Genomic DNA, 13,228 nt, shown 5'->3' with positions numbered 1-13,228 from the left:
ATTGATGTACATTTGAATTGTTTCCACTTTTTGGTATGATGAATAGTACTACTATTAACATTTATGCATAAGTAAATTTGAGCACCTGTTTTCAGTTCTTTCGCATATACACCTAGGAGTGGAATTGCTGGGTCTTAGGGTAAATCCTGTGTTAAACTTTTTGAGGAACTGCCAAAATACTTTCCATAAAAAGATAATTCTTTTTAAAAATATAACCACAATATTGTCACACCTAAATACAGTAACAATAACTCCTTAATATCACTGCATATATTTAATAAGTGTTTAAATTTCCTTAATTGTCTCATGAATGTTACAATTGTTTGTTTTTTGTTTTTTTTTGAATCAGGATTAAAATAAGGTTTATACATAAAAATTAGTTAATATGGCTTCTGAGTCTCTTAATCTGTAGGTATTCCTGCCTCTCACTTTTCCCCCTTGCACTCTATTTGTTAAAGACACTGGATTATTTGTCATATGGAATTTCTCACATTTTAGATTATGCTGATTGCATTTTTATACTGTCATTTAGCATGTTCCTTCTTACCCCAGTTTTTTCTATAAATTGGTTTTAGATCTTGGGGCTTAAATGTATTCAGGGTTTTGTGGGTGGTTTTGTTTTTTGTTTCCTGGGCTTTTTTTGGGTTACAGAGATATTTCATAGATGGTGTTAGGTATGTCCATAGAAAGCTAAGAATGTCTAGTTTTGTCTCTTCCTTTGTTTTAAAATACATTGACCGACTTCTTAGTTTAGCTTTTTAAAATATAAGTAATGTGGGGCGCCTGGGTGACTCAGTCGGTTAAGCATCCAATTCTTGATTTTGGCTCAGGTCATGATCTCATGGTTGGTAAGATCAAGCCCTGTGTCAGGCTCTGTGCTGACAGTGTGGAGCCTGCTTGGGGTTCTGTCTCTCTCTGTCCCTCTCTTACTTGCGCTGGCTCTCTCTCAAAATAAGTAAATACATTAAAAAAAAAAAAAAAAAAACCAGTAAAGCTGGTGAAGATGTGGAGAAACTGGATCACTCCTAAGTTGCTGGTGGGAATGTATAATAGTACAGCTACTCTGAAATATAGTTTTGTAGTTCCTTTATAAATTAAAAACAAACCATATGCTCTGTGAAAAAGTCAGTCCCTAAGGACACATACTGCATGATTCCATGTATGTAACATACATGAACTAATATATGTGAAAAATGGAGAACAGGGTTTGCCAGGTGTTAGCAATAGGGATAGAGAGGGTGAACGTGGCTATAAACGGGTAGCAGTAGGAGGCTTGTGATGATGGTACACATTAAGTATCTTAATTGTGGTGGTTACACGGAGCTGTACATGTGGTACAATTGCGTAGAGCTACAAATACACACACACACACACACACACACACACGAGTGCGTATATAACTGACAATCTGAATAAGCTCTGTAGATTGTACCAATGTAAATTTCCTGGTTTAGATATTATACTATAGTGAGGCAAGATGGTAACATTGGGGGAGGCTAGACAAAGGGTACAAAGGACTTTCTTGTATGTTTCTTTGCAATTTCCTCTGACTCTATAATTACTTTCAAATTAAAAGTTAAAAAATACAAATACTAGGGGGACTGAGTGGCTTAGTGGGTCAGCGTCCAGCTCTTGATTTTGGCTCACTCAGGTCATGATCTCATGGTTCGTGAATTTGAGTCCTGTGTTGGGCTCCACGCTGACAGTGCAGAACCTGCTTGGGATTCTCTTGTCTCTCCCTCTCTTTCTGCCCCTCCCCCACTCACACACACATTCTCTCTCTCTCTCAAGATAAATAAACACTTTAAAAAAATATATGAATACTTGTTAATAGCATTCTCCTTTTAAAACTTTCAGTGAAGCTGAAGTCCCTTCTGACTATCTGGTCCCCTGCCCCCTCCCCTGGATAAGGAGTGTTAGGAGTTTGTAGTATATGCTTTTGTCTCTATATGCATGTGTGTTTTTACTGCTATACAATTATTCTACAATTTGACTTTTTCACTCATCAGTATGTGTTGGGAATTTACCCATATATTAGCATATCCAGATTTATCTCATTTCTTTTGCCAGTTAAGAATTTGAGTCAACTCTGTGACTCTTTCTGTTGAGTCAGCTTGGGTTTTTCTTCTAAGAAACCTTTTGTGACCACACTCATTCTTGTCTCCTCAGTGGAGGGTAGGTTCGTCCTGTGTCTCACAGCACATGTTCTCCTTTGTATAACACTATTCATGTTATAAAAGGAAACTGTTGGTTTTCTTGTCCCTCATGAGTTTTTGAGGGTTCCCCCTTTATCTTCATCTTTGAATCCATGGGTCTAGCACAATACCTAAAATAGTTAGCAAGTATTCAATAAATGTTTATTTAGTAAATGCATGCATGAATAGATGAGTGTGATGTGAAAGGAAAGAGTATGAAGTGAATGACTTAGATGAATCCTTCTGGCCCCGATGCTGATACTGTTCACTTTGCTGGGTAGAATAATGCATCTGTACCATGTATTCTGTGAAATCTTGGTGAGCCAAGAAGCAGAAAAAACTTCTGGCCATACGTCTGCTGCTTACCTATTGTGTACTCAGAACCAAATCTTCTCGCTGCTCAGGACCTTAGTTTCCTCCAGTGTGAAATGAGAATAATGTTATCCCCACTGTAAAGATTAGATGATACAGTGTGTACATAAACATTTTGTAAATTAAATGAACTAGTTGCTTTTTTAAGGGTATCTATTGTGGTATATAATTCCATTGGTGAATTCTTTGTAGCTTGAACTTTTTATTTTGTACTAATAGGTTTGACCACTTACATTTTATCTGTTGCAAGTCACATATTTTAGATAGGGACTTCTTGGTACACTCTCAATCATTTTGGCTTTATTTATTCATGAATTTACCCACGTATAGAAGACTTTCCAAGAACAATGTTTCTCGATTCTGCATAAAATACTTTGTATTTTGAATCTGTTTTTTATTCCAGTAATATGACTTTGCCATTTATTTATGGGTGCTTTGGAAGTGGGATTGGGGGATCTGCAGAAAGAAATCAAACTGAGTGTAATTTCAGACCTAACCTGTTGACTGTGTTCAGTGCTAACCAAGATAGGCCTGTTTAGTACTTAGAAACCTATCAAAGGAAGGATATCATTTGCCCTCATTGAGAAAGATAGTAAGGGACACTGAAATTTTCAGAGGACTCTGAAAATTTTTCTTTGACTATCATTATGTGAATTTAAAGTATGATTTAATTTCAAACTTAGCATCTGCACCAGAATCCTATGGGGCAGCATATTATTTGAAGTTTCCATTAAGAATGTCTTTAAATTTACTATTCTCATACTTTTCTCAAAGCTGTCTTCTGTGGTCCCCTAGTTAAAAAGGATCTGTGATTAAGATGATATATTTTTTTTTTAAGTTTATTTATTTTTGAGAGAAAGAGAGGGAGACACAGAATCTGAAACAGGCACCAGGCTCTGAGCTGTCAGCACAGAGTCTGATGTGGGACTCGAACCCACAGACCGTGAGATCATGATCTGAGTTGAAGTCGGCCGCTTAACTGACTGAGCCACCCAGTCGCCCCGAGATGATATTTTAAAATAACATATTTTCTTCTGATTACAGAAGAAATTCATGTTCATTGTAGAAAAACTTGGAAAAATAAAATGAAAGGCATAAAAAAAGAAATTACCTAAATCCTGTAGTCTAATTAATATATTAATTAATATATCTTCATACACGCATCAGTCTGAATGTTTATCACTATCTATTCGTGAACATAAATTGGATAGGGCATATATTCAAAACCTGTGGGATTCACCATTCACTTTCTAAACCCTGACGTGAATTTTCTTTCTTGAATTTGACTTCCCCAAATGTAATTATTAATTTTCCTTTTGAACTTTTATTCTGCAAATATCAGAAACTCACTGTAAAGTACAAGATTTAATTAAGATACCTGCCTGCCTGCTAAACTCTTCCTTCTTATTGGCCACTTATTAGCAGGTAGATGAATTTAACTTACTTGAAAGGTGTATATGGTGATACCCTATGAAGAGGGGGCGACCTGGATGGTCATTGGCAAATTGTGCCAGTTCTTTGTCAAAGAGGACTTTGATTCAGATGATCTCCAAGCCTCTTGCTATTTCTCCCAATTGTATGCTGCCTTGCTGCTTGCCTCTCAGATTAGGTTTCATGTGCAGACAAATGTCAGGACACATGTGAACTTTGGTGGAGCCTGTTTTTCTTTTTAATGTTCCCAAAGTCAGGGTTTTTCAAACTGCTGCTCGTGATCCATTAGATCATTCATTCAACAGCTATTTATTGAATGACTACTACGTGTTTGGCACTGTTTAAGCACTTGGGGTATGTGGGGGAAAGATATAAAAGCTAATAGTCTAATGGGAAAGGATAAATAAGAAAATAAAGACATAAAAATATATGGTATGTAAGATGGTGATTCATGTAGTAGAGAAACGTAAAGCAGGCAAGGGAGCCAGGGAGTATGAGGGAGCTTGCATTTTTGCACAGGGTATCAAAAAGGGCCTGATTGAGAAGGATATTTGCATAAAGAAGTAAGTGACTGAACTGAGGAGGACGTATCTGGAGAGGAACATTGTGGGCTGCCGGATCTGCAAGTGCAAAGACCCTGAAGTAGAAGCATAGTTGACTTGTTTTAGGATCGGTAAGGAGGCATCATGTGGTTGAAGTAGAGGGAAGTAAGAAAAGTGCTGGGAGGCGGAGTCAAAGACTCAGAGATGGGAAAGCAGTTGTCTAGGGCTTTATTGACATTGAAAGGAATTTGGTTTTTACTTTGGTGTAGATGGGGAGCCACTGGAGGATCTTTAGCAAAGAAATGATGTGTTCTGGTGCATGGTTCAGCATCCCTCTGGCTGTGCTATTCAGGATAAATGAAGCATGGGCCAAGAGTGGAAGCAAGGAGGTTAAGGTAGAAAGCTCTTTCAACGTTTCTGTGGGCCATGAAATCAATTTAGATGGTCATAGTATTTATTAAATAAAAAAATATAGAAATCAGAGTATTGTAGGTGGTAAGTATGGTTTAATGAATTTATGCTAAATGTGGGCGTGCTGGGATGCAGTATAAGATGTACTTTACAGGGGCACCTGGATGGCTCAGTCGGTTAAGCGTGCGACTTCGGCTCAGGTCATGGTCTCGCAGTTTGTGAGTTCCAGCCCCATGTCGGGCTCTGTGCTGACAGCTTGGAGACTGGAGCCTGCTTCAGATTCTGTGTCTCCCTCTTTCTCTGCCCCTTCCACGCTCATGTTCTGTCTCTCTCTGTCTCTCAATAATAAATAAAGTTAAAAAAAATTTTTTTAATGTGCTTTACAAAGAGTTTCTATAAAAATAGTTTCAAAGCCATTATTCTAAATATTTCCTTTTTTTTTTTAGATGTTTATTTATTTTTAAGAGAGAGACAGTGTGAGCGAGGGAGGGGCAGAGAGAGAGGGAGACACAGAATCCAAAGCAGGCTCCAGGCTCTGAGCTGACAGCACAGAGCCCAATGCGGGGCTCGAACTCATGAGCTGTGAGATCATAACCTGAGCTGAAGTCAGACACTTAACCAACTGAGCCACCACGTCGCCCCGAGATATTTTTTTTTTTTTAAGTGTATTTATCTTGAGAGAGAAAGAACGTGCGTGAGCAGGGAAGAGGCACAGAGAAAGAGGGAGAGAAGAGAATCCTAACCAGACTCTGCGCTAACAGTGCAGATGCGGGGCTCCATCTCATGAACTATGAGATCATGACCTAAGCCAAAATCAAGAATCAGACGTTTAACTGACTGAGCCACCACGTGCCCTGAGACATGTCTATTACTTACAACTAGAGGTGATCTTGGTTTTTGGATACATTCTTAGTGAATGGCTTCTGTAAGAAACAGACTGTCTTCTTATAGCTGTGTCTCATCAGTCAGCAGTTTGGCCTTCTACCCTTTCCTTTATATTTCTCTCTCTTCTTGTTTTCAACTGTTTTCATAGGAGTTCTTAAAAAAAGGTAACAAATTGTGATTTTTGTTTTCAGACCCTTTTCTGCTTAGGATTTTTTCCAGACTTTGCCTCTTTGCTCTTTAACATTCCTCCAACTTTATGGCTTTGCACCCCGACAGTCAGTGGACCCACACCAGTTTCCTGTCCTGCCATCAAGCACTGCCTATTTACCTGCATATATTCCAACCCACTCCTTCAGCACTGTTACTGTTGCCATCCTAGTCACCCTCTTCCCTTGTTTTTTCTTGCCTCTTGCCAACCACTGTTCATTAAACTCTCCCTCCCCAGTTTAATATACTGTGAGGTCAGGGCTGATGCTAATGTCATGTCTGTCAGAAGCTAGGACCAAGAATTGTTTTAAGGTGAAGATTTAAATGGCTGCTTATGAAACGCCTCTGTATTTTCTGCAGCTTGGAGTGAAGGGGGATTTTGCATCAGCCAGGCCATCTGATGAACTGAGATGACTAAAAGTGGAGTCCTTATCGATGGGAAATTCACAAGTGTCCAAGAACAAATCTGTTATGGTGGTGCCTCTTAGTTTATTTTGAGATCTCGTTTGGTTCTGTGTGGTTTTTGGGATCTCTGGGCCATACGCAAAAACTTAGGCTCAGGTCCCTTCAACTTTGGGTATGTCCCTGTTCTGGAAGATGATGATTGGAAACACTGCAATGCCTGCCATCCTTGTTTGCTTCATGGAGGACTGGACAGGCCATTTGATCATCTAAAGATCTCTCTCTTTTGGGGCACTTGGGTGGCTCAGTGGGTTGAGTGTCCAACTTTGGCTCAGGTCATGATCTCATGGTTCATGAATTCCAGCCCGCATCAGGCTCTGTGCTGACAGTTCAGAGCCTGGAGCCTGCTTCGGATTCTGCGTCTCCCTCTCTCTCTGCCTCTCTCTCTCTCTCTCTCTCTCTCTCTCTCTCTCTCTCTCTCTGTCTCAAAAACATTAAAAAATATATTTAAAGAAAAAATCTCTCCCTCTTTTTTTGTCTTTAAAGATTTTATTTTTAAGTAATCTGTACTCCCAATGTGGGGCACGAACCCACAGTGCCAAGAGCAAGAGTCACAAGCTGTACCGACTGAGCCAGCCAGGCGCCCTTATCTGAAGATCTCTTTATCAGAAATTTATCAGGCCCTTGTGCTAACTTTACTCAAACTTAAATTTCAGGACCTTCAATAAGAAGGAAATTTTAGCAGGTACACTGAACCTATATCTATATTTCAGGCCAGAAAGGCTTGGCAGTGAGGAAAGTGAGTTTGTTTAGTCACATATCACAGTATCTCTTTCTCATACTGGTTATCCAGCAGTTCTGGTTCCCTCTAGAGAAGTCTCAATCTTGGAACTGAGGATTATGGTAGAAAAAACAAAAAAGAAAGCCCAAGTTCTCTTCCTACTAACTCACATAAAAGATAGGTTTAAGGGATTATTAGGACCCTGAACGCACTTGAATAGGATTGGTGTGGGCTAATAGGATTGGTGACTCCCTGAACTTGTTCACTTTCTACATAATTCTACTGTCCTCTGGGATTTGTCATATTCTACAGGTTGTGTTATAGCAGGTACAACATTTTCCTTATTCCTTATAGGTCATCCTGCCCTAAAGCAGAACTGGAGGGGAGGGAGAGATTTCCCCCCACCAAAGGACCTTGATTTAGCCACTCTGGTTGTCCAGTACCAGCTCTGATGTCTGTGATTTGGAATAATAGTGCATTTCATGGGTGTTAATTGAAACTTTCACTTAGAAACTCATGCCAGTTGGCTTTGGAAAATAATGTTGGTACCGTGAGATGAATTTACTTTGTTGTGGATTTATGGAAACCTAGGTTCATGAAGTATAATCTTGGAAACTTTATCAATGCCCTGTCTTGTGTTGAACATGACACTCCTAGTCACTTTCCTTGGAGACAGCCTTAGCTTGTTTCTCTTCTATTCCAAGACCTTAGCCTTAGCCAAGTACTTTTTAAAAATGTTCTTTTTACCCTGCCAGAGCAATAAAGAAGTCCATTTCAATATGGGGGGGGGGGGGCCGGGGGCAGGGTGGGGAATCCAGGAGACCACACTAGTGAGAAATATTTTCCTGTTGTTCAAAGTTCTCTTGCTTTTTGTCCTGGATCTTTTACATGCTGACCCTTGGATTACCTCCTACCCCATTCTTGTTGTATTTTATGACAAATCCTTGGTTGAAGATAGGTTGGGAATAGATTTATTGCTTTTATTTTTCTAAATAGGGATATTATAGTTGAACTCATTTTAACTTGTTGCTAGTCCTTTCAAGATACTGCTCATCTTGGGGTGCCTGGGTGGCTCAGTTGGTTAAGTGTTTGACTTTGGCTCAGGTTATGATCTCACGGTTTGTGAGTTTGAGCCCTGCAGTGGGCTCTGTGCTGACAGCTCAGAGCCTGGAGCCTGCTTCCGATTCTGTGTCTCCCTCTCTCTCTGCTCCTCTACTATTCACACTTTGTCTCCCTCTCTCTCAAAAATAAGTAAACATTAAAAAAAAAAAAAAAAAGATACTGCTCATCTTGTTTGGTACGAAATGGTAGCCATTTCTCTGAGGAGTGGAGACAGTTGGCATCTCCGTTACCAAGATCAGAGTTCAGAAAGCAAGTCAAGATTGAGGCATTCCTCCCTCAGTTCTCCAAGAGGAAATGAGAAACTTCTCCTTTGGGGAATGTATTGATGACAGGAAAAAGGCATTTTAGGCATTGTTGGTAGAGGGGAACTCTGAGTTTTAAAAGGAAATAGAGTCCTTTCTGCTAATAGACCAGGGGCTATAAAAAGTGCCATATTGTATGGTTCCCTTTTTGTTGAACCTCTGATAATCTACTTTCTTTCCACATTGTTTTCCCACTGACCCCACTCTCCCTCACTCTCCCTTCTCTTCCTGATTCCTCTCCCCGCAAATTCCAAAACGGAGCCATGTTTCTCAAAAGGGTGGTTTTAAAGTCACACACATCAGAATTAATTGGGGTTGTTAAATTCAGATTCCTGGGCCCACTTCCCAGATTGAATTAGAATATCTGGGGGTGGATCCTGAGAATCCACATTTTTTAAAAAGTCCCAGATGATTTCTCATGCATATTACACTTGAAACTGTAAACTAGAGCGTCTTTGACATTATCTTTTTATCTTGACTGTGCGGGCAAACTGCTTCTAAGGTTTTTCTTCCTAATGAACTAGATCATGCATACTATTCAGGAGGAACCAGCTGTAGTACCCCTGCTGAGAAAGTATAGTGAACATAGCTCACTTTCTGGATTTCAGGTATCATTCTATCCTCTGGAAGGAATTTAATTTTATGCCCAAACATGAAGTATTCAGTTTCAGCAGCTGCTCTTTAGCACCCCCAAACACTCTAGGAGCAAGATTCCTACTTACCTGCCCTCTGTGTGAGAGATAGGAGTTCCTTGCCCAGAAGCATAGGCAGGAGAAATTAGTGACCCTCCTGGAACCCACAAACAGAACCCCTAGAGTGGCTAGATTGCACATGTAGGTCAAGGAGCTTGGGTGGGGCTGGGAAGGGCCCGATGCCTGTCCTGGGCAGACTTCTACAGGTCTGACTAGAATCGGCAAGTTCTTGTTAACTGATGGAAAGGGCGTTTGCTTGGTGGCCACAGCTTTCCTGTCAGGGATGCCTGAGCTGATGCAAACCCCTGCTGCTGTTGCTGGTGGGGCTGGCCAAGTTTCTTTTTGTTGAGTTTTGTTTCCACGCCCCGCTCCTCTTCAGTTCTACGGACGGTGGTTTATTTGTACACTCCATGCTGATCTTGGATTGAAAGCCTCTCATTGTTTTTGAGCTCAGTGTTTAGATAACACCACATGCCTGTGGCAGCTAGGGCACCCTGTAAAGGAAATGCCTGGACTCTAACAGCCCCGTCATTCATTCTGTATATGTGAGTGAGTGTGGCCTCTGTTTAGGACCGTTATAAGAACATTTGTCTACAGAGATTATTACTTGGGGCCCGTAGGGGTGCCAGGCTCCTCCTTGATGTTTGGAGTTCTAGGGACTGTTTCCTAAGTCTTTTCTCTCTTTTCTTTCATTCCAGTGATAAGAGGATTAAAGCCTGTTTTGCCCCAGGCCTTGTTTCTGTACCTAGAGCATGCCTCCCTCTAGTGAGAACACTGCTTTTGGGAGACATAAGACTTACTGGCGCTAGTTGGTGTAGACGGTTTTTGTGATCAGGCCAGGTCGGCAGCTATCTTTGCATGTGGTTTCAGGGGCTCCTTTTCCCATGGGGTATCTCTTTTCCTGTCCCCCTAATCTTCCCCATCACTGTCATGCCAAAGAAAAAACAAAATGTGTTTTCTTCATTCAATATTAAATCTATTCTGGTAGCATATATAGCTCTTCAAGTTTTCACTTGGTAAACTGCCATTTTTTTTTTTTCCCTAAAAATGTTTCAGATAAATCTGCCAGGCTCTAATTTAGGCCTCTTGAGGCCCTTTCCAGCTCTGTGATTCCCTAGGATTTATAAATTTTTCCCCCTAAAACTACTAGGATTATTTTCTTTCCAGGACAACAAAGTCTGTGTGAGGCAAAACAAGTTAGTAGGTTTGATGTTACATGAATTTCTGCACCTCCCCCAATGTATATACTTAACTTCACTTTCCTACCAGTAATTCAATACTCCAAGAATTGAACCCAAAATACAAAAGAGATGTTGGTTATGATGTGGTCAGTGAACAGTCCATCCCTTCATAATAAAATAGCCTAGCCAGTCAAGGATACTAACTACTGAAAAGATAAAAGCACACACACATATACACACCCTTTTTTATTTAGTAGTGTATAATTGTTAATGTTCATGGCCATCCTAGTTCACTGTAAAATTGAAAGTATCTTCTGAATCATCAAAAGAAATTAATTGGAACCATACTGTGTGACTTTTTTTTAATGTTAGGAATATTATGAGACTACAGAACGATAGTAGGTGAACCAGAACATATCACTCTCCGTTGTGAAGCTATATAAATGTATTAAAGTAAATATACACTCGTTGGGAACTGCAATGGAAAACAAGTCATCTTGGTTTTCTAATTGTTATATTACTTACTCTGCATTTAAATTAAAATTTTTTGTTTAAGGGCAACTGGGTGGCTCAGTCGGTTGAGTGTCCGACTTGATTTTGGCTCAGGTCATGATCCCAGGGTTGTGGGATCCAGCCCCACATTGGGCTCCACCCTGAACATGGAGCCAGCTTAGGATTCTCTCTCTCTCCCTCTGCCCACCTCCCCTGCTCATGCTTCCTCTCTCTCTCTAAAATAAAAAATAAAATAAAATAAAAAAATAAATAATTTGTCTAGGGGCACCTAGGTGGGTCAGTTGGTTAAGTGTCTGACTCTTGATTTCCACTCAGGTCGTGAACTCGCAGGTTGTGAAATCAAGCCCCGCTTCGGGCTCTGTGCTGACAGCTCAGAGCCTGGAGCCTTCTTCAGATTCTGTGTCTCCCTCTCTCTCTGCCAGTAACCCACTTGCGTTCTGTCTCTGTCTCTCTCAAAAGTAAATAAACACTGGGGCGCCTGGGTGGCGCAGTCGGTTAAGCGTCCAACTTCAGCCAGGTCACGATCTCGCGGTCCGTGAGTTCAAGCCCCGCGTCAGGCTCTGGGTTGATGGCTCGGAGCCTGGAGCCTGTTTCCAATTCTGTGTCTCCCTCTCTCTCTGCCCCTCCCCCGTTCATGCTCTGCCTCTCTCTGTCCCAAAAATAAATTAAAAAAAAAAAAAGTAAAAAAAAAAAAAAAAGTAAATAAACACTAAAAAAAATTAAAAATTGGTTTAGTATTAAACAGATGAACATAAGGGAAGGGAAGCAAAAAGAACATAAAAACAGGGAGGGGGACAAAACATTAGAGACTCTTAAATGTAAAGAACAAACAGAAGGTTGCTGGAGGGGTTGTAGGAGGGGGGATGGGCTAAATGGGTATGGGGCATTAAGGAATCTACTCCTGAAACTTTGTTGCATTATATGCTAACTAACTTGGATGTAAATTAAATAATAAATAAATTTTTAAAAACTTGTTTAGTATTTAGTCTCTAGTTATGCCATATAGAATATAAAAATTTTCTGTGAACAGGGGCGCCTGGGTGGCTCAGTCGGTTAAGCGTCCGACTTCGGCTCAGGTCATGATCTCACGGTCCGTGAGTTCAAGCCCCGCGTCGGGCTCTGTGCTGACTGCTCAGAGCCTGGAGCCTGTTTCAGATTCTGTGTCTTCCTCTCTCTCTGACCCTCCCCCATTCATGCTCTGTCTCTCTCTGTCTCAAAAATAAATAAACGTTAAAAAAAAATTTTTTTTTCTGTGAACAGATTAAAAATTCAAAAATAACTGTTTAACTAATAAAATGATTATTTATTGAAAAAATATCCAGCATAAATAGTAAAGTATCTGTTTTTCTGCTGATGTGCTCTGTATTTCTAATACAAGGATAAATATGTCCCTTAAATGCCATCCATGATTAGCCAGTTAGAGTGGACACGACTCACCTCGCAGGGACTTGGTGAGTATCATCTATCTGATTACGTAGTTAGCTCAGGCAAATGAAATAACTAATCATTTTAATATGTCTGTTCTCTCATGATGCTTTGTTACTTATTTCTGTAAATTTATTGGTAATTCACCTTTTGGAGATTGAAAAGAGGAAATGACAGGTTAAATAACTTGGTTTGATGAAATCAAGGAGCCATTCTTATCCCATCGTTACCTTCTAGCCCACCGCATAGAAATAACCTTTCTTATACATCTGCCAAAATTCAGATGTATAAGCCTGACAGGAGATTCTGGACATATTTTGGGAAGAAGTAAATGTGGTACATTTTGCAGAGTCTTGTCCCACCTACTTCATGGCCAATCCCTATGCTTTCTGCCTTTCAGTTCTCTCCTGCGCTATGGTGGCAACCTGTCCCTCCAGAGTGCGATGAGTGTGCGGTTCAACAGCAACGGGACCCAGCTCCTGGCCCTGAGGCGTCGCCTGCCCCCAGTGCTCTATGACATCCATTCCCGCCTGCCTGTGTTCCAGTTTGACAATCAGGGTTACTTCAACTCTTGCACCATGAAAAGTTGCTGCTTTGCAGGGGATCGTGACCAGGTAGGTGCTCTCTGTCTCCTGTGTCCCACGTTCATGCTTTCTTCTCAGACTGCTTTTTCTGTTCTTGTCTTTATTTCTCTTTAGCATCATGTCAGGTAGAGACAATTGAGGCAAAACAGTGTCTGGGGACATTCTAGCACAATAGTGAGTTTC

General features: G+C 40.6%; 1 protein-coding gene across 5 annotated transcripts in view; it reads left to right on the top strand.

Moving 5' to 3' along the window:
* Positions 1-13,228, top strand: part of DCAF5 (DDB1 and CUL4 associated factor 5) — a 108,363-nt gene that overhangs the window by 46,616 nt on the left and 48,519 nt on the right. For all 5 annotated transcript variants that reach the window (XM_058739452.1, XM_058739450.1, XM_058739449.1 and 2 more), the window contains one exon: positions 12,862-13,075. In XM_058739452.1, coding sequence (XP_058595435.1) covers positions 12,862-13,075 — 214 coding nt within the window. The remainder of the gene's footprint in view (positions 1-12,861; positions 13,076-13,228) is intronic.

Source organism: Neofelis nebulosa, chromosome 7 (assembly GCF_028018385.1).
Source record: "Neofelis nebulosa isolate mNeoNeb1 chromosome 7, mNeoNeb1.pri, whole genome shotgun sequence".
Taxonomy (NCBI): Eukaryota; Metazoa; Chordata; class Mammalia; order Carnivora; family Felidae; genus Neofelis; species Neofelis nebulosa.
Note: the sequence above shows the minus strand (reverse complement) of the source record. Positions and strands in the feature narration are given on the sequence as shown.